The sequence below is a fragment of the Myxine glutinosa genome, chromosome 7 (assembly GCF_964187855.1).
Source record: "Myxine glutinosa chromosome 7, kmMyxGlut1.1, whole genome shotgun sequence".
Taxonomy (NCBI): domain Eukaryota; kingdom Metazoa; phylum Chordata; class Myxini; order Myxiniformes; family Myxinidae; genus Myxine; species Myxine glutinosa.
Genome location: NC_136267.1, coordinates 129793729 through 129818728, shown reverse-complemented (window position 1 = coordinate 129818728; position 25000 = coordinate 129793729). Strand labels below are relative to the sequence as shown.

The 25000-nt window shown below is 43.9% G+C and overlaps 1 protein-coding gene across 1 annotated transcript in view; it reads left to right on the top strand.

Moving 5' to 3' along the window:
• Positions 1–25000, top strand: part of VWDE (von Willebrand factor D and EGF domains) — a 184755-nt gene that overhangs the window by 159731 nt on the left and 24 nt on the right. The window contains exons 25-32 of the mRNA XM_068121625.2: positions 5468–5563; positions 7741–7836; positions 10063–10158; positions 13915–14010; positions 18971–19066; positions 19650–19745; positions 23201–23298; positions 24421–25000. The exon at positions 24421–25000 is cut by the window's right edge and continues 24 nt beyond it. Of these exons, the coding sequence (XP_067977726.2) occupies positions 5468–5563; positions 7741–7836; positions 10063–10158; positions 13915–14010; positions 18971–19066; positions 19650–19745; positions 23201–23298; positions 24421–24471 (725 nt within the window). The 3' untranslated portion in view covers positions 24472–25000. The remainder of the gene's footprint in view (positions 1–5467; positions 5564–7740; positions 7837–10062; positions 10159–13914; positions 14011–18970; positions 19067–19649; positions 19746–23200; positions 23299–24420) is intronic.

Sequence of the window (25000 nt, the reverse complement as noted above, 5' to 3'; positions counted from 1 at the left end):
TAAGTAAACAAGGATGTATCAATTGAATGCAGGTTTATTAGCAACAACGATGAACAATCAATCTGCAAGACAAAGAAAGCGATGGTAGATATTAGAATAAGATAATAGATACAGAATATGCAAATAACAATGCGCAGTATTACACAAGATGAGAACGCAATAGAGAACAGCACCATACAAGAGTTGTCTATCTCCCTTTCCCAAAAACGTTCAATTGTGACACAGAATAGAACGAAACTGGAGACCGAGAAAAAGGATCACATGAGTTTATAATTGATATTCTACTGAATTGAATCGGGCTGGTGGTTTGATAATTCGCTTCGGGCGGCCCGTCACCACCCGATCAATCGTCGGAGTCCTCTGAGGGCAGTTCGTAGTTTCCTGGTCCATTGTGGGAGTCTCCGGTGGGTGGTTCACTATCGCCCTGTCCGACGCCGGAGTCCCCTCCAGCTGGTCCATCATCACCCGAACCGTCAAGGGGGCAGAAATAGGCAGTGACCGTGGAGGTGTGGCGGTGGTCTGCACATGTGGTTGGTTAGCGACTCTCGCGGGTGGTGTCATCGCGGTGGTGGAGCGGAGTGTCTGTGAAGGTAAGCCCGGCGCAATGACATGTTGGGGTTCACCCTTCTGGGGAGTGGTAACAGGATTGAGACAGACTCTTGGAGCGGCGATGGGTTGGGTACCAGACATTAAGTATTTCGGTACGGTTGGCATAACACTTGGCATAACGGTTGGCAGCATGCCACTTTTGCCAGTCGTAGTGGGAGTTGTCATGCTGAAAGGCGTAAAACGTCGCAGGAACTTACGATTCCGGAGAGTGATTCTTCCGGAGCCATCCACCTTGACAACGTATTGATCGAATTGTTTTACCTCGATCACGGTGCCGGTCCGGTCCCATTTTCGTGGTTCCAGGCCGGTCTGGTTCTGGATCCGGACATGGTCCCCGATGGCCAGTGGAGGTAGTTTTGTCGTGTGTTCAGAGAGTCTTTCGATCTCCCTGGCATGCCGAATGCGCAAAGCTTCCTCACGATTGTTGCGTGTTTCCCGCCAGGTGTCCGATGGCAAGTATCTGCCTGGGATGATGGGTATGAAGTCCTTGACTGGCCTCTTGAAGATGATCATGGCTGGAGACAACCTAGTGTCCTGATCCGGTGCATTCCGGTACTGGAGTATTGCACGTTGGAACCGATCAGTGTCTAGTTCACCATTGGAACCAGTGTTATCGGTGATCAATCTTTTCGATGTTTTGACTGCGATCTCGGCACGACAGTTGCTGTGTGGGAAGGCAGTGGATGACAACCGATGGTTAACGCCCCACCGACGCAAGAAGTCTTGGGTGTCATGTGCCGTGAATTCTGGCCCACAGTCAGATGCCAATTCGTCGGGGATACCATAAGTGGCGAAGTTCGACCGCAGACATTTCACTAGGCCTTGTGCCCCGCCAGTTGTTAGCTGAATGATTGGCCAATTAGAGTAACGATCAACGGTGACCAAATAACTCCGACCCTTGTGATGAAAGTAATCTGAACAAACGTACTGGAAAGGGTAGGCAGGTTCAGCTGAGGCTGTAGGTGGAGCGCTTGGTTGTGATGGGGCCATCCGATTGCAGTGTGAGCAGCGATCGCGCATCTCATGAATCTGGGGAGTGATTCCAGGCCAAAAGATCGAGCTGCTGGCCCGGGTGGTCATAGCCGTGACTCCTTGGTGAGCAGCATGAAGATTCTCAAGGACAAGCTTCCGTAGCTTCGGTGGGATGATAATCCTCCCCTTGTAGACCACTATGCCATCAATAGTGTAGAGGTGTTCACGGAAGGGAAAGTATTCCAAAATGGACACAGGGAAATCGTCCCGACTGGCAGGTAGACCCTGCTCAATAGAATTGAGTAACTGCAGCATCTGAGTGTCACTTGCTGTTTCGTCCCGAACATCGTCCCAAGTGACGGACCGCACAGAATCGAGTGTCTTGATGGCTGCCATAGAAATAGCCATTTCCATGCCAGTGTCGTCATCTGTGGTCCACAGCCCAGTCAAGGTGTGCTGTCTTAGTGTAGTCGATGTGGCCACATCCATAATGGAGGAAATGTCATCCACCAGTGGCAGTCGTTCCGATGGTCTGGCACCCGACGGATGTCGTGAAATCGCATCTGGTACGCAGTGTCGTTTTCCCGGGATGTGGATAATTCGGAAACGATATGCTAGGGTCCTTTCTTTCAAGTTGGCAAGCCGCGTGTTATGGATGTCCTCTAATCGTCTGTCACCAAGAAGCTTGATTAAGGGCTTGTGATCGACGGCAATAATCAGGTTCTTGCATCCCAACACAAAATACTTTACTTTTTCCAGGCTGTCCGCCACTGCTAGAGCTTCACCCTCTATCGGAGCATAGCGCGACTCCGCTGCATGGGTGAAGCGGCCTCCAGCAAGGGTGATTTTCCAGCCATCGGGGCAGCACTGTGGGGTTTCACCAGGGCATCTGCAGTGTTTTTGGAGGAGCCAGAAGCCAATCCCATCCTTCGACCAGTCAGTTGCGAGACATGTTGTCCGTTCCTTGTCAAAGATCCGGACCCCATTTGCGACTTCAGATATGATGAGTCGTTTTGATTCTTCGAATAAGGATTGTAGTGTTGCATCCCAGTAGAAGGGGGTGCATGGTTTTAGGAGGTCCCGAAAAGGTCGCATCCTCTCGGTCATGCTGAAGCAGTATGTTACCTGATTGACTAGCCCAAACCAGGAGCGAATGTCAGTAATTGTTTTTGGTGTGGGGAAGTCCTGTATCGCTTGGAGATACCTTTGGCATGGTCGTACACTGTCCATGGTGATCTCGAATCCAGCGAATTCGACCGTGTCCTGACCAAAATGGAATTTCGTCGGATTTTGCGTAATCCCATTACGGCCGCACAGGTCGAGCCAGTTGCATGCCTGAAAAAAGCTCTCTTCCAATGTGTCGCTCCACATGATGGTATCATCAATACATTTGGACTTGTTTTTGAAGTCCGATACAATTTCGTCAAATCGTCTGGAGTATCCATCACCTGAAGCGATGTAACCTTGGGGAGTGGTGCAGTAACGGTATCGGCCCCATGGTGTGATGAACGTTGTCAGATGGCGGTCACATTCTCTGATTGGAACGCTGTGATAGCCATTCCAGGCGTCTGTTACCGTCTTTTTGGTGTTATGTGGCACCGCCATTGCTTGATGGAAGGGTGACTGGGTGTGGTGGGTCTCACGTGTGCAGTGCGCATTCAGTGGTTGCAGATCAACTGTCCTCCGTGGGGTCCCATCCTTCTTTGGACAGACGACCATTCTGCTGCACCATGTCACTGGTTCACCAATTGGCACCGGTTCCAGAACCCCTAACCTGATGTCACGATCGATACCAGCTTTGACTTCTGCCTGCCAGTGTAAGGGGACAGGCACTGGGGTGTGCACCGCTTTTGGTGTTGCCTCGGGGTCAACCATCAGTGTGAGAGGCGGACCTTCCATGTGGGGTAGTGGCTGGTGTTCGCAGACATTGAATGTGCTGCTTTTGTAGTACTCCAGTAGCCATTTCTCCAGCCTCTCTCGGTTCTCGTCAGTGGCCGGAAATGGGATAGATGTAGGCAGTGTAGGGGGAAGCGATCTTTCCGGGCAGTTACAATTTGCATCGATAACTGCTGCCACTGCAGCACCAACTGTGTTGGATTCGCCAATGGTTGGGAAGCTACTAGACACGAGGCCTAGATCGACGCATGCTTCACGACTGAGATACATGTTCCGTGTGTCAGGTGAGATGTAGCAGATTTGTCGGGTTTCAATAATGTCGCCATTGGCTGTGCGACCAGACAGGTGTAGGAGCATGGCGCCGATAATCCGGACCCTTCCACTGTTAACAGCATTCATCTTCAGGTTGACAGGTAACAGGTCTTCATTACGCAGCCCGAGTTTGTGGAAAATATTAAGTCCTGTGAGGCAGCTTTGACAGCCAGTGTCGGCCATGGCCTGGAGCCTGGCCGATTTTGGTCGGGATGACAGTGGCTGGCCGAAATGGTCATAAGATTCCTTATCGATCCGTGCTATGAGTTTTATGTACGGCTGTGGTTGAGACTTCTTCTTGGTCCAGCCAGAGAGGTGGTCAAATATATGGTGGTCGAGGTGTAGTGGAGTTGACAAGGTGGCCATGGCCCTTTTATTTTGCGGCTTCCAAATGGCCGTTTCTCGTTCCGTGACAGAGCAGAGGAGATCGTGGACCTGGCTGCTTTCTTCCACATCATGAGCATCCATTGATTTGTCCGTAGGTTTGTTGTCCGCCTTTTTCGTGCCTCCCCGGCAGACATGTGCAAAATGGCCGCGAGTGGCGCATTTACTGCATGTTTTCCCGTAGGCATTGCAGAATTGACGCCTTTGGTCGATGTTCGGCTGTTTGCCATGACCAGTTTTGCCGCAATAACTACAAATGGCCGCCTGCTTGTCGGTAGTGATCAGGGCTCTTTTGTTCTTCCAGTTTTTGTATTGGCTTGCGCCATGAGCGCCTTCACTATCGAGCAAGGCATTCTGGGAACGTTTCCCTGCTTCCTTGGCCTCGACGAAAATGAGAACTTCCTCCAAGCTCATGTTCTGATTTTGATCGCCGAGAATGTCCTGTTGTATATCTTGATCGGCGAGTCCCCGACATAGGACATCGCGAACCATGTCCTTGGTGTAGTTGACATCAGTAGGGGGATTGCATGAGCATACAACAGAAAACTTGCAGATCTCAGCTTGACCAGCCAGACGGGCTGCGTAGGTACGAATTGGTTCTTCTCGGTCCTGTCGCATGTTGTGGAGGTTTACGCGAGACACCATGGTATTCTCCTCTCGGACAGCAAGGGACCGAATGGCTTGTAGTATAGCTGCCTCGTCCTTGATTTCAATGCGTGGGTTGCTGCGGTGGAGGTCACGTCGTAGGTTATCATCACAACATTCAAGGAGTTGAACGCGAACATCATTGCCGATTATCTGGGTCGCTGCCTTGTAACCATCCCATCTTCTGGTGAAATATTGCCAATCTTCGCTGGTACCGCCGGTTTGGATACGAGGACGGCTGACTTTGTCCGGTTTTGCTGGTGCAATGGACGTGTGAGTCATGGCGTGGATGGAAAGCTGGATAGCAGCAACGGCATTGTCAGTGCTGTCAGTAACGTAGACACAGCTCGGGAAGGGGCAGACTGCAGCAGGCATCTTCAGATGAGTTGATTGTTCATAAACAAGGATGTATCAATTGAATGCAGGTTTATTAGCAACAACGATGAACAATCAATCTGCAAGACAAAGAAAGCGATGGTAGATATTAGAATAAGATAATAGATACAGAATATGCAAATAACAATGCGCAGTATTACACAAGATGAGAACGCAATAGAGAACAGCACCATACAAGAGTTGTCTATTAAGTTGAGAGAATGTCTACTGGAATGTTCTCTCAATGTTGAATCCTTGGCGTCTCGTTTGTCAGTGGTGTGCAGGCCAAGGTGTGAGCATGAGGGAGTGTGCACATCACCTAATCACTGTTCATGCCCCTACGGATTTGTAGGCCCACGTTGTGAGGCCGGTAAGCCTCCGTATTTGTAAAGCACCAGTATGGCAGAATTCAGATGTTTCACCTGTTCAGTACAGTATTATCACCTTTTCTCTTTACAATTATACTAACCTACTTTGAAAGTAATGGTATTCATGTCTTCTTGTTATTACTGTGAGTAAGCAGTAGTTTACTGGTGTGATGAAAATGTTTCGATGCTTGAGAGTTACTTGTGCATCATTTTTTCATTTTTTGACAATTGTTATCTCTTTGAAGCACAATGGATGACATGTGTGTCGCCATGCATGTGTGGCTTTTGCCAGGCTCGGTGGTGTAATGGTTACATTGGCTGCTCTGAGTCTGAGTGGTCGACGGTTAAAACCTTGACCGATTCATACCAAAGGCATTTAAAATGGTACATGCTGCATGCTTCTTTCCTTGCTACCCATAATTTAAAAGGATAGAGCTTGGAAAAGCAACCATAGGTTGGCAATCATTATGCGGAGTTGGCGGGCCTAATGGCCTCCTCCTGCATTGAAGTTCCTTTAACAGTGTCTGTCCATTGCAAAAATGACGGGTTGAACAGTTTATTCGACGGTGCAGCCTCATGCGCATGCCAAAGTCTGAAACCTCGGCCTAGTGTCAGGTGTGCTTACATCTTCTTTATTTATTAGACATCATACAGATGGAAATGAACACTCGTTTTACTCTGTGTCCATTGCAAATCATGCGCAGTGAATTTCACCTCCCTGCACCTTGTATTTATTAACTCAACTGGACTATGTCCAGCTGAGTTTTTGTCGACACCCAGTGTCCGTCGTCCGTCTGTCGTCTGTCTGTCTGTCGTCTGTAAACAATTCGACGTCTACGCTCTAAAAGTCACAAATATTGATGAAATTTGATGAAACTTGTTGTGCAGCATCTTTAAGACATAAACTAGTTTGGGATTGCATTTGGGCGTTGCACGCCCAAAAATGGGCGTGGCTGGGCGGCCATATTGAAAAATCAATTTTTGTCATATATTTTTAGCACATATAAACTATATAGTTTGTGGTTCTATTATGCATATTCTAACCATATTGATATAGACCAGTAGAGTTCAGGTTCCCTGGAACCTCTCTAGTTTTTGTTTAAAAACAATGCTTCTGTACTCCGCCCTTGAGGCTCAGTTTGCAAGCCACCGTTTACATTTCCAAGAGAAGAGACGTAATTACATCCTTCGTCTTACATCTACATCCTTCGTCTTAGTCTTTTCCCCATTGAATATCTGTGGCGCGATTCGGCCAACGTTCAGGAATCGGGTTAGTCGGGGTAACTGTTCGGGCGCGGCGGCCATCCGCTCGGCAAACAACATCCTCGCCGCGGTCCCGTAACAATTGGCTCTTTTGGCTCTGTAGCTGTTTAATGGAAAATGTTTTTCGAGTTTGTTTTATCCTCAAAAATAGACCGTAGCGACACACATTTGTGTTACAGATTGGCGTTTAAAACCTACCCTTATGAAGGTGGGGGGGGGGGGGGCGTCTGTAGAACCACCGGCGGAGTTTGGGAGGGGGGGTTGGGGGCGGGGGGGGGGGGACAGGGAAGGCAATGTAGTTTTTTTCACCTTTTTCCAGTTTCACCTTTATTTTTTTCAGTAGTTTACAATTAAGATAAAAACATTAAACGTGCGTAACAATAATGAACGTAAACTGTATTTGTGATTTCACGTACACTGTAATTACACTAACAAACGGTAATTTTGGGAGTCAGACCAAGCTACCCATTATTAATATTAAGCCCTTGCCCCCCAAATAGAGAAGTCAAACTACACCTATGGTACGAACACACAAACTGACATTCTGTTTTATATGGTATATATATATATATATATATATATATATATATATATATATATATATTGGAGATCGACAGTTATAAAATGGATTGACATTCGATTGAACTTTACTTGATTTATAAATGCTAAATATGTATTCCTCCATGAATATATTCATCCATAAAAAACAATATTCGCTGCAATAAATTGTTGCACTTCTCCATGAACATGTCCACGCAAAGGGTAACTCTGTAAACGTTACCTTTCATTCCCTTCGAGCCTGACATGTTAAAGCTGCACATTGAAATTCACTAGAAATGTACCCATACCTTGCACATACATGTTCCTTTTGTGGAGATTCTTCTTTGTCTCTTATGACATCCATTCTCACCTGTAGCTGTGTGCAACACTCACTGTGAGAATGGGGGAAGCTGTGTTCGGCCTGATGTGTGTCACTGTCAGCAAGGGTGGAATGGACCAACCTGCGGAACAGGTGTGCTGTATCAAACCATTGCACATCTCTTGACCACAAAACATTTTACATGTTAAAAAAAAGCGTTGTGACAAATGGATTTTCAGCAAATAGAAACTGAATTAAAAAATAAATGATATGAAAGCCTCCAATGAATATTTCCTTTCAAGATGCTTTTACACATGTTTCCAGAGGATTTATATATGTGTGTGTAAATATATATGAGGGGCAGTCAATAAGTAACCTTAAAATATTTTTCACAACTTGTTTATTGCATGTACATGTGTAACAACTGTGTTATTTTTCAACATAATCTCCATTGCGTTCAATGCATTTTTTCCAGCGCTTTACTAAGGCCTGCATTCCTCTAGAAAAATATATATTTTGGCTGCTTGTGTAGCCATGCGTGCACCGCCTCTTGGACCTCTTCGTCGAATCGGAAAGTGGTTCCACCAAGCACCTCTTTAAGTGGCCCAAAGATGTAGTAATCCAAAGGGGCGAGGTCTGGCGAGTAGGGTGGATGAGGAAGACACTCAAAATGCAGGTCCTCGATTTTTGCAGCTGTTGAACGGGCAGTATGGGGCCGAGCATCGTCATGCTGCAGCAAAACACTGGTAGTGAGTATTCCACGACGTTTTGATCTGATTGCTGGTTTCAGATGATTTTTAAGGAGGTCGCAGTATGATGCACTGGTGACTGTGGTCCGTCTGGGAATGTAATGCTCTACAAGTGGGCCTCGGCTAACCCAGAAGAGCGTCAGCATCACTCTTCCAGTGGACGGCTGTGTGTGGAATTTTGTGGGCTTCTGTGAAGTTGAATGGCGCCACTCTTTGCTTGCCCTCTTCGTTTCTGGCTGAAAGTAGTGGACCCAGCTTTCATCCCCAGTCACTAAATGCTGTACGAAGGCATCGCCTTCTTTTTCGTAACGTCGCAGAAGTTCTTCACATGCGTCCACTCGCCGTTCTTTCAGTTCGGGTGTGAGTTGTCTTGGCACGCACCTTGCAGACATTTTGTGGAACCCCAGCACGTGAATGATATGGCGTGCTGAACTATGACTAATGTTCAATTTGGAGACCACTTCATCCAGCGTAACTCGAGGGTTTTCCCTTAGCATGCGCTCAACTCCTGCAACCATTTCAGGTGTGTCGGCTGTGTGAGGCCGGCCCGAGCGAGCAGCGTCTGCCACACTGGACACTCCACTTTTAAACTTTCTGCCCCAGTCATACACCTGCTGCAATGATAAACATTCGTCACCATATTGCATCTTCATTCTGCGATTGATTACATTGGGATTCACAACCTCACTTCCCAAGATACGGATGACAGAACGTTGCTCCTTCCTGGTGCATGCTTCCAAGGGAGCCGCCATCTTGGAACTGCTCCACTGACGTCATACGCTCAATGTTGCCAGTTCTAAAACAGGCAAAACATGACTTATATTATTTTTTTATGAAAGAAAGGTGCTTCCAACCAGAAAGTAAAACTAGATCTACTTTGCATGTTTGAGCAAGTAAGCCAGAGCAGACCCAGTCTCAGGGGACGTTTCACTCACTTCACAGCAGGCTTCGTCAGGCTGATAGACCCAAAACCTCAGCACATCGCAGGTTGTTATTCACAATATGAACGCTTACGGTCATGTGCCAGTGCTCGAGGTCAGATGGAGTTTTTAATTTTGCATACCGTTCTTTACTTTTTATCAAATATAGTTGGGAGTAACTGAAAAAAAAAACAACGGGATAAATAGCAATCCGGGATTAAGGTATGAAATAGGGGGCATAGGGGTGTCTGCGTCAAGCATGACGTAATATTTTAGGGGGTATCTGTTGAAGCGTTACGCAGCATTACATGGGGGTTGGGGAGGGGCGTCAGATTTGAAAAAAAAAGCGTTATGTCATTTTGAATGGCACCTTAGATCAATGTACTGTTGATTCTCGACATTGATCGTAGTGGGTCTTGTACCTAAATCACGTGCAAGACAAGGACATTAATAGACATATAACTATATAAGTTTACTTTCGCATCAGTTAGAAGGACATTGACAAACTTTGGATAAACACATATATTGGTATTCGGAGGTTTTAACTTGGGTCCCTGACGTCATGGGCCTGGGGTTTAAATGGGAACACTACTTCAGGCCATTCTGATTTTTATTAAAAATTGCATTAAGATTAATGTTGTGGGATGTCACACAAAATTCACTATATGATGCTGTCTTTCTTTCTGATTCCTTCTCTTTCATTCCACTAGCTGTCTGTGAACCAGTTTGTCTCAATGGGGGGACTTGTATTCGACCTTACACTTGCATCTGTCCTCATGGATTCTTTGGACTGCACTGTCAGCGTGGTACGGCAGGTTTACTCACTTTGCAGAAAAATCATTTCATCACCTTATCACTCCTTCATGGTTGTACATTGTTTTGTAGTTGTTGTTTTTTTAATGACGTTTCTGTGCCTACCTGTCTCTTCACTGATGGGTTTCATCAAGAGATAGCATGTTGCACTTCACCTATTGCATGTCTATCTGCTAGTCTCAATGAAGATGTAAAATCAAGTGAAACACATAACATTTTTTAACACATTGCTCTTGTTGTTGCTGTTGTCATTACTTTGGCCACTGAAGGTGGGTGGAGGTTGTATTCACCCATCTCTGTTTGTCTGTTTGTTTGTGAGGAGGATATCTCAAAACGTTGTGGATGGATTTGGACGACATTGGGCGGAGAGGTTGGGAGTGTGACAAGGATGAATTGATTAGATTTCGGTGAAGATCCGGATCCGGATACGATAAATTTTTAAGTGATTCTTCACCATCGAGAGATAGTGCTAAAAACAATATGTAGCATGATATTTCAAAAAGTTTTGGACGAATTAAGACAAAACTATATGGAGGAGTTGGTTAGGTGACAAGAGCAAGTCGATTCGATTTTGGTTCAGGTCCGAATCCAGATCCGATCTAGCAATGGGATACAAAATGTAAACTGTTGAGCCTGGTGGAGGTATGATCTTTACCGAATACCGGTCTAGTTATTACTGCAGTTGTTGTTGCTATGATTGCTGTTTGTGTGCTCCTTCCATGCAGAGTACTATTATAGAGGGGGGGTCAATATATGGTTGAACCCCAAAAAACTTGATACAAAAGGTTTTTCAATGGATTCTGGTACCATTGGGCATGCTAAATAACATACTAAAAATCTAGTAACATCTGACTTCCGGAAAGGGGTCATTTTCAAGATGGCATCCAAGATGGCCGCCGGGAGCTTAAAATGGCCATATGTCAATTATTATTCAACCTAGAAATGTGGTTTTGGTGTCTAACCCTAGGTTTTAGGGCCCAAGGAATCCAATTGAATCAATAAAATTACCATCAGTTAATTATTTATTGACAAGTCCAAGATGGCATCCCAAGGTGACATCCTGATCCACTAAAATGGCTCTGTCGAATAGTAGTCAACCTAGAGAGATATAGGCATCAGAGAAGAGGACACTATTCATCCCATTGTCAGTTTCACTGCTGAGACAAAGTTCTCAGGCAAGAACGAGGAGGTCCTGTCAAGAGATATCAATAAACAGAGACTGATCGGGATGATAAGTGATGAACTGAGAGAAAGGTATTGCACTGTGGTCAATGCACCTGGAGATGCTGACGTAGATATAGTAAAGGCTGCAGTGGAGGCATCTCTTCTACACACCACTACACTGATTGGAGAAGATACTGATCTCCTTGTCTTACTCCTTTACTTTGCGCAGGAAGACAGTAAGAGCCTTTATTTCAGATCAGACAAGTCCAAAGCTGATGGCAGTTTTAAAGTGTATGACATCAACCGTCTAAAAGAAATCCTCGGACATGACGTGTTCTCAGTTGATATTCATCCATGCCATGACTGGTTGTGACACGACTTCTCGGATTTTTGGTGTTGGCAAAAAGACTGCTTTCCAGAAGCTTGTAAAAGGAGACCCTGTCCTTCGGTTTTGTGCCAACACATTCACCATCCCAAACCAGACCACAGAAGTGATCGATGACCTTGGATGCCAAGTAATGGCTATCCTCTTTGGTGACAAGTGCAAAGATTCCCTTGCAACAATGCGATATAACACCTTCAGCAAGAAGGTTGTCTCTGCTTCGTCTTTTGTAACACCCGAACGTCTGCCCCCAACTGAATCTGCTACCAAACTTCACTGTCGTAGAGCGTACTACCAGATCATGGTGTGGATGGGAAAAGAAGAGGATATGGATGCCATGAAATGGGGGTGGAGCGTGCAGGATAATCAGTTTGTCCCACTTATGTCAAGAATGAACGCTGCTCCAGACAGTCTCTTGAAGGTCATTCATTGTAACTGCTCCACTGCCTGCAAGACACTCCGCTGCTCTTGTAGACGATATGGACTACCATGTACTACTACTGCCTGTCGACCGTGCCAACTTGAAGAATGTGACAATCCACATAACAAGTTTCTTCCAGAGGAGTCGGAGGATGACGATGAATAGCGACTAACTGTATAAGACAACAAATGCCTAATGGGCTGGTAAACCTGGCTTACTGGATTACCTGATTACTTTGTGCTTATTTAAGTAATTTTGATGATTTCCTGGGTGCCTTAAACCCAGGTATACACACTGAAAAAATCTCTCTAGGTTGACTACTATTCGACAGAGCCATTTTAGTGGATCAGGATGTCACCTTGGGATGCCATCTTGGACTTGTCAATAAATAATTAACTGATGGTAATTTTATTGATTCAATTGGATTCCTTGGGCCCTAAAACCTAGGGTTAGACACCAAAACCACATTTCTAGGTTGAATAATAATTGAGATATGGCCATTTTAAGCTCCCGGCAGCCATCTTGGACGCCATCTTGAAAATGACCCCTTTCCAGAAGTCAGATGTTACTAGATTTTTGGTATGTTATTTAGCATGCCCAATGGTACCAGAATCCATTGAAAAACCTTTTGTATAAATTTTTTGGGGTTAGGTGAGTTTTTTTCGTATATTGACCCCTCTATTAGATATTTTTCTGTTGCTTCAAAATTATTACTATATATGTGTTGTGTGCTCCTTCCATGTCCATCACACTTTGTTCTTAAGAGTTCCTGCTTGTCGTACCTTAAATCTGCTACATGAAAGCTCCAGATCCCACTTCTTCTTCCATCCTGAAAAACTGGCTTTTAAAACAGGAATTTTGATGGTGAAAGCCTGCTTGGAGTTTGCAGAAAAGCACCTAATGGACTCTCGGACTGTGAGAAACAAGATTCTGTGGGCTTTCATGTGTCTTTCACTGAGGAGAGGCTTCCGTCTGGCCACTTTGCCATAAATCGCAGATCGGTGGAGTGTTGCAGTGATGGTTGTCCTTCTGGAAGTTTCTCCCATCTCCACACAGGATCTCTGGAGCTCAGCCAGAGTGACCATCAGGTTCTTGGTCACCTCTATTACCAAGGCCCTTCTCCCCCGATTGCTCAGTTTGGCCGGACGGCCAGCTCCAGGAAGAGTCCTGGTTGTTCCAAACTTCTTCCATTTAAGAATTATGGAGGCCACTGTGCTCTTGGGAACCTTCAATGCAGCAGAATTTTTTTTTGTAGGCTTCCCCAGATCTGTGCCTCGACACAATCCTGTCTCTGAGCTCTGCAGGCAGTTCCTTCGACCTCATGGCTTGGTTTTTGCTCTGATATGCATTGTCAGCTGTGAGACCTGATATAGACAGGTGTGTGCCTTTCCAAATCATGTCCAATCAATTGAATTTACCACAAGTGGACTCCAATCAAGGTGTAGAAACATCTCAAAGATGATAAAGAGAAATGGGAGGCACCTGAGCTAAATTTCAAGTGTCATAGCAAAGGGTCTGAATACTTATCTCAATGTGATATTTCAGTTTTTTATTTTTAATAAATTTGCAAAACTTTCTAAAAGCTTGTTTTCTCTTTGTCATTATGGGGTATTGAGTGTAGATTGATGAGGGAAAAAAATGAATTTAAGCGATTTTAGCATAAGGCTGCAACATAACAAAATGTGAAAAAAGTGAAGGGGTCTGAATATTTTCTGAATGCACTGTATTCATCCCTTTGTCCCTTTTCTTGAAATACATGTCACATTCTCTCACTCTTTGCAGCTATTTGCTCACCTCCCTGCAAGAACGGCGGTTCATGTGTGCGCAGTAATGTGTGCTCCTGTGCAGAAGGATACATGGGGAGAAGATGCCAGATAAGTAATGATTGCACTATTATTGTATCACCTCATTGTTTTCACAATGCAAAAACTATGGAGAGCATTAGGACCTCGGATGTAGTTCCAAATTCGCCAGATGGAGTGAAATTGATAATGCAGAGAGAATTGGTACTATGTTGTCACTCAATAATGTGGTGCATTAAGAAGAAAAAGGAAAAGAAAAATCGCAGCAACCAAATGTGTTGCATAGCTCAACAGGTAGTGTACTGGCTTAAACCAGGTAGGGCCAAATTTACGAAAGGCATTTAGCAAACATCTTGCTAACACACACCTAACCCTTAAACCCTGACAAAAACATCTTTGTATGCGCACAACTCATGAACCATCTAAATAGCAATTTACAAAGAGAGATAAACAGCTGATTAGTTGTGTGTGTATAAGCAGCCGATTAGCCTGTGAAACACTGCCCATATCACCAACATCCAATTGAAATGATAGTGCATATTATCATAGCGCCAAGGACAATTGTTGAAAGGGATTCAGTGCATTGCTCCTCATTGTTTTTGATCAGGTCATCTTGCCCGGGATTCAGCCACCAAATAAATGATTCCTTCGAGAGTCTGTAACTCCGGATAAATTTGATATTGCCCTACCTATCCAGGGGATTGCATCTAACCTCGAAGATTCTCAATGCATGGGGGCGATCTTTGACGTTTACGTAAATCAAGTGTCATTCCAACTTCTTGAATGTGACAATCCAACAACCCAACACAAAGGGTCAACTATAATCTTTAGTCAAAGTCCTCTTCAATGTCAAAGGGTTCTTCTGTCTTGTTCGCACATTATTCTCCTCAACCGCAAACATCGGAGCACATGATAATCTTTAGTCCAAATCATCTTCAAGGACCAAGGTTTCTTCCTTCTTGTTCGCAGAATGTTCTCTGCAGCCACAACATCGGAGCACATGGTAATCTTTAGTCAATGTCCTCGTCAGTGTGCAATTGTTCTTCTTTCTTGTTCACACAATATTCTCCGCAACCGCAAACATCGGAGCATACAAGACCACTTTTTCGGACACCACAGGAATTCTTCTTACGAGTCTTACAGTTCCAATTTCGAAGATGCAAGATAGCTTCAGGAGCGGGAGGGTATATACAAAAGACGGTGCCTTTAGCATGGTGCTCTTATTCTTCCAATAATAGTTTGTGGCAGCAGGGATGGTTGGACAAGATGTCTGATGATTTCCAAACTAGTGCTGTATGCAAGCTCTTCCAGTATGTGAAATCAGTGTGCCAAAAGTCGGGGTAAGTTGTTTTCCTCCTTCTCCTTTTCTTGAAAACAGCATCCAACACAATGACTTCATATCATCCACAATTATGGCTCTGCACATCTGAAGCTCTGCACATATCATCCGCAATTATGGTATGCAGGTGTCTTCTGATACCTCAGGGAGATGGATGCCCCTGCCTTGTATAATCCCAGGTCACCTGTGGGCAAGGTGTAGTACCTGTCAGCCCCCCCTTCCCAGGGTAACGGTCCGCAGCCATGCGGTTTAATTGGCAGATGGCTCTGCACATCTGGTGGATGAGAGTCCAGTCGACTCCAACACGGGCGGAAGAGCGTGAATTCCCCAACGGCCAGCAGAGAGACGGAGAGGAGTAGCGACTCCTCGTCTAAACCACACAGTTACCTGTGTGTACCAGCCATAGAAAGGCAATATGATGGCAACGCCATCATAGCCTGAGGAGACTCGGCCTTTTATAACAGGCAAATCTATTTCTCCATCTGTCAATGTATGGCTGGAGGTACTGTATTTCGAGTGAAACCCCAGAAAGAGGGAAGACATCCAGTATATCATCATCTGCTTCAAGAAAACACTTTATTGCTAGCTACACCTTTAGTAGTAAATGCCCCTGCATTATCAGTGCCCTTGAAAGCATATCATCCTATCAATGGTTCAGATTTCTTTCTTCCTAGATTGTTACAAATATCTTGTATTCACACCCTTCCCCCATTCTTTTTAACGACAGCTGCGGATTTAGGCAGCAATGGAAATTGTCCTGTCGAAATAACAATAATGTCAGTGTCTCCTGAAAAGACATCAAACTTGGTCGCATGATCTCGATCCATAACGTCGACACCATGTTGTAGCAACAACAGATCTCCTTTTTCGAGTGAGTGCTGACCTGCTTGCATTTCTGGAAAACTCACAATCTCAGAGATGGAAAGGTTTGTCTCCATCTGAGTATGAAACGCCACGAGAACCTTCTTAGCTGCTCCTTTGAAATGGTTTAGTACTTTCATACTCAAATTTGTCTTTGCCAGAAAGTCGTTGATACTCGTAACTTGCGTGTCATCGTTTACAATTACATGATAATGAATCAAATTTATTTTCATTGTTCTCTTCTCACGCGTTGCCTCTTTAAGTGAGTCTGACAAATACGAATCGAAGAATACTCTGACTTCATCGTACGCATAACTCATGCTTGCTACAGTGTCACCGAACTTCTGAGCAAAATGCCTTGCATTTGTCGTGTCAGGTGTGTTGATCATGTCAACTATGCACATCGCGCCTATCAGCTGGACAGATTGGCTGCTATTCTCTTCCACTTCTGCAACATCACTGGGTAGCTCCTATTCCATTATTTACGAACAAACCTTGGCTTTCCAGACTGCAAAACCATGGATCTGTCTGCATTAATATTAGATGGAGGTGTAACGTTGAATTCATATTGACCAATTGCCCCATGGAGATCTACCTCTGTCCTGCTTTCCGAAATTGTTAGTAATCTTACAAGCAATTGTCTTTCTTGTTTGATAATAATTCATAATTTTCCATTGACTTTTGTCTTGGCAACTGCACCCACATCTTTGAAAAAACGATATTTGTTAATTTTCTGTGGTGCCCAAAACTCCACTGTTTTGTCCACCATTCTTTCCGAAACGAATTTGTTTACAGCTTTCTTCTGTAAATCATCAAAATTAAGAATATCATGTTTTATTGCATCTGAGGGAACAACAAAAGTGATCAGATTGAATAGATATAACCATCTTTAGAGGCCATTTTTCCCCACAGAGCAGGGATTGACCTTTTGTGGGCACCTTGGTCCCCTTTTTGAAGCAATGTTTTATGGCCGGATGCCCTTCCTGCCGCCAACCTTGTTCATCGCCTCTTGCGACACACAAGGAATTGCCATTGAACTGGTACTCAATTTTCCGCCCTCGGATGACAGGCTGAGTCAACCACCCTGACGTTAATTCAGCGATCGACCGGGATTACAAACCCAGGATCCTAGGATCCCAAGCCGGCACCCTAACCGCTAAGATTGAATAGATAGGCATTCAGAAAAGGATTCCCTTGACTTGTGATTGCTAAGCAGACTTTCGCAGTCTGCCGCTTTTCAATGTCACAAATGGCTCGTTCCAGGACATATCATCTGGCATCTCGTTTGCAGCATTTATTGATTCCAGATTTCTTGTCTCTGTTCTTAGACATTTGGTGTGGTATTTCATATTCTGGGCAAATGCATCTTTTGTTTCAACAAGTAAAGCCTTGCACGGACGTTGTCACATTAGCTAGCTGTTTTGATCTCAAGAAATGTTCTTCCCATGTTTTCAGTTTGAACTTCGTGTAGCTGAGTAGAATCATATTCATTGATTTCTTGACAGAAAACACACTGTTCCGGCTCTGTGTGCAGTGAGCGCATTCGTCAAGTCCTAATTCCACTGCTATGTCATCTGAGTACTGTTTGCCAGTTTTGGTTGCTGTGTTAGTTTCTTCCAATTTGTTTCAAAAAAGATTCAGATCATGGATGTGCAGCAGCTGTGTGACTGTTTGTTATACATCTCTCCTGCTTGTGCTTTACAGTTTCATTGTCTTCCATTAAGCCAATGATGTTGTCGTTAAGTTTGTCCAGTTCCATCCACTGCACGATCCACAAATGTAGGGACACGATTGAATGCATTCTTGTTATCATTCAACTATCACTGTTGATAGTTTTCAAATGTCAAGGATGGCTTTGTTGAGCAACAGTTGATCCTTAGCTCCATAATAGTTTATTTTACATTCATTTTGTTCTGCTTCCAGATTTTTTTGTTCACTTAAATAGTTATATCTCTCTTCTTAAAGAGTTAAAAGTTTATAAAGTCAAAGCACCTTTGAATCTTAAATGATGATTCATGTTAAGAGTTTGCATGTTGTTGGTAGGCATATTACAAGTCTGTATTTTTAAGGCAATTGTGTTTTCAGATGTTGACATTGGAAGGTGTCGGCTTCTGTGAATGATGGATTCACAGCTCTTCCTCCTTTGATGAGTTTGTCAAATACATTAGCATAGTGTTTGGGGTAGCCTCCAATTTTTGCTTTAGCCAAAAGTTAGATGCTCTATCCAGACAAGGGATTTTATTTTATTTTATTAACAATTTTATTGCTCATTGTTTACCAGTTTATTGTCCCTCGGCCCTTCGACAAGGTTGGAGACGGGGGCGTTAATCAATTTTTTAAACAGAGACTTAAAGTCTCAGCCTATGAAGTGTCTGTGTCCCTATGCTTCTCTTTTGAAAGTTTGAATTCATAGCTGTACAGGAAGGATCATGGATGTTGGGCAATTTTTGGTTTTAACGAGACCTGTAGCTTTCCACAAATTGCCTTGGGAACCCTGTCTGGTTTAACAAGGTCATTTCTGGCACTCGGAGGAGTCTTGCCAAGAAGATAAATACCCACATGGATGTGTGCTTGGGCAACGGCTTTATCCTAGCTACGTGCTTAACAACTTACCTTTCCTTGGGGTTGCATGCAGCGTGTGTGTGTGTCACTTTAAAACATGTGCCTCCATTCTATTGCTGATATGAACACTGACCGTAGATGCTTGTTGTAGCTATAAACATTTCCATGTCATTGCTCGATGAAATAGCAAAACATCCAAAATGAGGAAAGGGATTCTAACCCCATACATTATTCTTCCCTCTTTTCTCTTCCTATTGTTATTCAATACCCCCAGGTGTGTGCAACCCAATGTGTCTGAATCGTGGAAAGTGCGTTGGGCCAGACATCTGCTCCTGCCCCTCTGGGTGGGCAGGACAAACATGTAACAAGCGTGAGTTCAACATTGATGATGCTCCTATTGAAGACAATTAGTACACCAATGTACCTTAGATGTCGTTCAATGTACCCGCATGAAGAGTGAAGCGGAGCTCATTTGGTAGCATAAACATGCTGAGATCCAAGATGTCTACTCCTCAGATAAGTTAGATATCCACCCATGGGTCGATTTCCACATTTGGTCCTCTAAACACTTTAACATTTTAATTCATTGGAATAGTTTGGTCTGATGATCCGATATGAGCATGTACATGGTTAGCTCCTGTATGCTGTCAGACCCTCCCATGCAAATCACATGTACACCTGTCTTCTAAAATCATTTGTTGTAGTCAGGGAAAAGTTTTCGAATATCTTTAACCACTGTTACACATGAATGGTAAATGGACCAATCATTGACGGTTTGTTTTGCATTTGCAATAGTAACGTGTTGTCCTCCAAAAGAAATAGATCCAATGGGGAATGGGAGGGTTGGAATGGTGTGAGATGGAATAACACTTGATTAATCTCCATTTTTCTTTCTTTTGCTATTATTATGCCGTCCCACTTGGTTGGAGAAAGAGTCTTCGCTTGTGTTTCAGCCTTGTGCCCACATGGATGTAAGAATGGAGGTAAATGCATAAGGCCCAACATGTGCTTGTGCAGACCAGACTGGGAGGGAGCTGACTGCCAAACACGTGTGTACCTTTTCCAAAAGATATATATTTATATATATTTGTTTGTCCTCACATTGACGAAGAATGAACAAACAGTAAACAAAACTGATCCTAAAGAAAGGTAGCAATAAACCCTTTTCTTTAACAACAACAACAACAACAACAACAACAGGCATTTTAAGGCCATTTTCCCTGCAAGAGCGGGGGTTAGCCTTTTTCTTTAACAATACTATATATTATTTATTTTTGTATAAAGTCTGAGGTCATGTAAGAGTGAGGTGAAAGAGTTGAAGATGATGCTTTGACAGTGGGGCAGTAGGACAACGGGTGGATGCAACAATGGGATGAATGAACAGAAAGAGGAGAGAGAAGGTGCAAGACACAGCAACATGAAAATATATGGGGAGTGGTAGAGGATGATTAATAAGGAGCGAAAAGTTAGTTGGTGGCGATGGAGTGGTGGTAATTGAACAGAAATGAGAATGCATGCCACCTGGTGGAGTGGTTGCGGAGGGACGAAGTGATGAAAGAGCAGAAGGGGTGAGATCAGAGGGGATGCTGTTTGAAACAGAGGCCACAAACCTGTCTATGATGAGAGAGCACTGGCCCTGTGGCAATGACAATGACATTTGTGAAAAATGACAATGACATTGAGAGATTTGGCATTCCACAGTATACAAGAGAGACAGGTGGGATGCGAGGGAACCAGCTCATACGCGAGAGCATTGTACTCGATTGAGATAGACACAAAGGCCTTGTAGAATGTGAGACGTTCCGACTTGGCATGAATGAGGATGTGACGTCTCCAGCTGGCTTTGTCGACCAGCTTTGACATATGTTATGCCCAGGAGAGGTCATAGCTAATGGTGAGGCCAATACGTTTGAGAGAGGCTGAACCTCTTCCACTGGTTGATTGTGGAACAAGATAGGTGGATTTGTTTGAAAATACCTCCAGAGAGACAGGCTGAGAATGCAAGATTTGGCTGTGTTGAAAGACGTGATCCGAGTATAAAATCGTGTCAGCTGGTCACTGGAACTTGGTATTTTAGGGTGTAATATAATATAGTCATCTGCTAATAGGAATATGGTTTATAGAGCAATATAGTCTAGTAGGAAGACTAGGTCCCCCTGCACCCCCCGGAGATATACTTCTAATCAGTGTTTCTAGATTGGAAACAATGTGTAGAAAATGACTAGCTATGGCCCCAAGCTGAAAAAATGTCCCACATACCATTTTTATGCAAATTACTGCTGCCATTATCAAAAAAAGACTAGGTCCCCCTGCACCCCCCCGGAGATATACTTCTAATCAGTGTTTCTAGATTGGAAAAAATGTGTAGAAAATGACTAGCTATGGCCCCAAGCTGAAACAATGTCCCACATACCATTTTTATGCAAATTACTGCTGCCATTATCAAAAAAACGATTTTTGACATATCTCAGCCAATATTGCAGATAATTGAAAAATGAAGGTGTCTAGACCCATGTTTTGAAGGGCATAGATCATGATAGAACTATTCATAACATGATTACATGTGTCTATGGTATACTAGTATGCTAATTAGTGCTTTATTTACAAAATAATCACAGTTTTACGAAATAATAGACTCATATTAAGGTCCGTCTACACAGACGTTAACACAAAGTTTTATTTTTCTAAATACCCTGTGAAATTCACCGAATGCCCTGTGAAACCTGGGATTCTTCTCCAGCTTTTTCAAGGGCCCGACTTTTCCCTTCCCTTTGAAGGCACTGGTGCAGTCTTCTCCGCTGAACACATAGTACCCCAGGAGAGTGGCACAGTAGTCCTCTCCCAGGGATTCTGCCAGCTCAGAGACGTTGACAAGTTGGCGATGCTTCCCTGACCCTGTATCCAGGTACACCGTCAGCTTGATGTTGTGGGCATGGTGGAGCAGGATCAGGAGGATGTCTGTGTCCGGTGTTCTGACTACAGCGTTCTTGTATCCGATGGTAGCAGCATGATGGAGGTACAGAACCACCCTGGTATCAGTCTCTTCCTGGTTGCTGTAGATCGTGGGGAGTTCACGTACCTCGACCTGAAACACAAAAAGGCACCGCATTTCAATCACCAGTCACTGCCAGTTTCAGTATATCTCCGGGGGGTGCAGGGGGACCTAGTCTTTTTTTGATAATGGCAGCAGTAATTTGCATAAAAATGGTATGTGGGACATTTTTTCAGCTTGGGGCCATAGCTAGTCATTTTCTACACATTTTTTCCAATCTAGAAACACTGATTAGAAGTATATCTCCGGGGGGTGCAGGGGGACCTAGTCTTTTTTTGATAATGGCAGCAGTAATTTGCATAAAAATGGTATGTGGGACATTTTGTCAGCTTGGGGCCATAGCTAGTCATTTTCTACACATTTTTTCCAATCTAGAAACACTGATTAGAAGTATATCTCCGGGTGGTGCAGGGGGACCTAGTCTTTTTTTGATAATGGCAGCAGTAATTTGCATAAAAATGGTATGTGGGACATTATTTCAGCTTGGGGCCATAGCTAGTCATTTTCTACACATTTTTTCCAATCTAGAAACACTGATTAGAAGTATATCTCCGGGGGGTGCAGGGGGACCTAGTCTTCCTACTAGACTAATAGAGATATAGCAATAGCAATAGAGCCCAGTGTTGGCTTAGCGGTTGGGGTGCAGGCTTGGGATCCTAGGATCCTGAGTTCGAATCCCGGTCGATCGCAGAATTAACACCAGGGCGGTTGATTCAGCCTGTCATCCTTCCGAGGTCGGCACCTCAAAAATTGAGTACCAGCTTGCTGGGATGAATGATCCGGTGTGTACCCCGATTTAGAATAGGTACACCGTATCCCTGCGCATCGTAAGAGGCGACTAAGGGTTGGCGTCAGGAAGGGCATCCGGCCATAAAAACATTGCCTCAAAACAGGGCCCCATGAGGTCATGGGGCCCGCAAGGCTAAAAGCCGCTTTTGCGGGGAAAAATGGCCTTAAAACGATCATTCATTCAGAGAGAGGTCATAAATGTACACAAGGAACAGTACTGGACCCAACCTGCTACCTTGGAGAATTATTAGGAGAGGAGATGATCGGAATCCGTTGATGGCGGGATGTTGGCTGTGGGTGGAGGAAGTCAGCAGTCCAGGAAAGAAAGTGCCATTATAACCTCTCTACTGCTCTGAAAAAACACACTATGCCTATTTCATGATCTTACAGCAATAGTTGCAACAACATTTTGAAAAATGTCTGTGATTATATCCAAATGTTTTTGAAGAAAACTTTCAAGACAATCTGTGATTTGGAGGTCCACATGATGTTTAAGTCATTTACGTTGCACGAACTTAACGCACTGGCTCAAACTGTTGATGTTTTTATTTCCTGTCTCATCACAAACATTCATCTGCACGGCTCTACCCCAAGCTATGAATGCATACAGCTGATGGAACAAAAGCCTGCATGTTGATGCTGTGATTCTGTTGTTTCCTGCAGCCACTTGCCTCTTCCCGTGCCTATTTGGGGGGACCTGTGTTCAACCCAGGACTTGTGCTTGCAGGCCTGGCTACACTGGCCAAAACTGCCACAGGAAGGTAATGTATGTTTCAACAAAACAAATATTATTTTTACTGTCATCCCCTTTGCGAAGGTTGAACAAATTTTGTGATTTGGAATAGAAGTTGAAAATTAAATAATTATTCATTAAGATTTGGTCTTCGGTCTATGCACCCCTGCATCCCCAACTGTGCACCCCGCTACTTCCAAGCATGCAGCCTACTATCCCCACCAAAATGCCTCTGCCATACCCTGCAGTCCACACCACACATCCACAGCCCTCACTAAACACCCTTCTGCCCCCACTGCACGCATAACCCCACTCCGACCCTTCCTCATCTCTTCCTCCCCCTCTCTCATAGTGTGTTTCCTCATCTACATAAATGACCTCTGCAATCTTCTGGACACCCTCTCATTTTGCAGACAACTCCAACAATGTGTTGTGTAGTGACCCATCCAATTGATTGGTAGACAGGAGCTGTGTCACTCTGACGATATGGAAATGATTAGATGCTGGTCTGATAGATGAAAGATGTCCTCTAGTCCTGAAAATTCTGTCTCGCCGCGTCACTCCTGAATGATTTATCAAACAAACCCACCAATTTCAATTTCAGATACAGACAGACATACAGGAGTGAAAACATAACCTCAGATACAGACAGACATACAGGCGTGAAAACATAACCTCAGATACAGACAGACATACAGGAGTGTAACCTCAGCATCGCATATACATTCCCACTCCTTTGCCTTTCCAACTCCTTTCTCCTTCTAACCGACTGGCTCTTTTTATCTTTGTCAGCTACAAATATGGCAATGTGGCTGGGCGGAATGCCCAGACCTGGTGCACCTGGAGCAATTCTGTCTGCTCCTCCTCCTTTTTCTATATTTAATTATTTTTTTTTCCAATCAAGGAACACATAACCTTATATGTGATGAAATAGTTGTCAGGTTACTGGTGTCAGTAGCAAACAAACTACCAAAGTGAGCTATCTTTGTTTTCCTCCATGTTCATCTGTGTTACTCTCTGCAGCCCATCAAAAGGTAATGGAATCTTTCTATCCCGGGAAAAAAGCCTCTAATATCTGGTTTTTCATCTGTGAATGAAAATCTTCTAATCTGTAAAATAAATTAATTATACATGTTGTTTCCCCAAATAGGTTCCTGTGAAAAAAAGAGATGTCAAATCAATGTTTCAGATTATCAACTGAAATATTTTCTCCAATGTGCTGCGTGCTGGAGGTTCATTCAAGAAAGCACGGCGCAAGTACGGCCAGAGATTCCAACAGGTGTTAAATGAAAATTTGTTTTACTTTGCTTCAAACCGTCATTACTTGTGGAGAAATGTATAATGTTGATCTATTTTGATGCAGAAAACAAATGGAGTGTCAATGACAGAAGGATCAATCAAAATGTCAATCAAATCAATCAAAATGTCAGTCAATGATGTCAATCAATGTCAAAAATGTCAATCGATGATCAAAAAAAAGTCAAAATGTCAATCAAAATGGAGTCAGTTACATAAGTAAATTGTGTAACCAAATTGTGTTGCAATGAATTCCACCCAACCGATTGGCTAACATGCTCATTGGTGCTATATTGAATTTATTATGCCTTTTAATAGTCATCAACAAATTTAATAGTATGTTATGAATAAGTAAATGTATGTTTGTGTGTTTGGATCTTTTGGCTTCGTATAAAATGATCACTGCAGCATCATCATGTGTGATGCTGGATGAA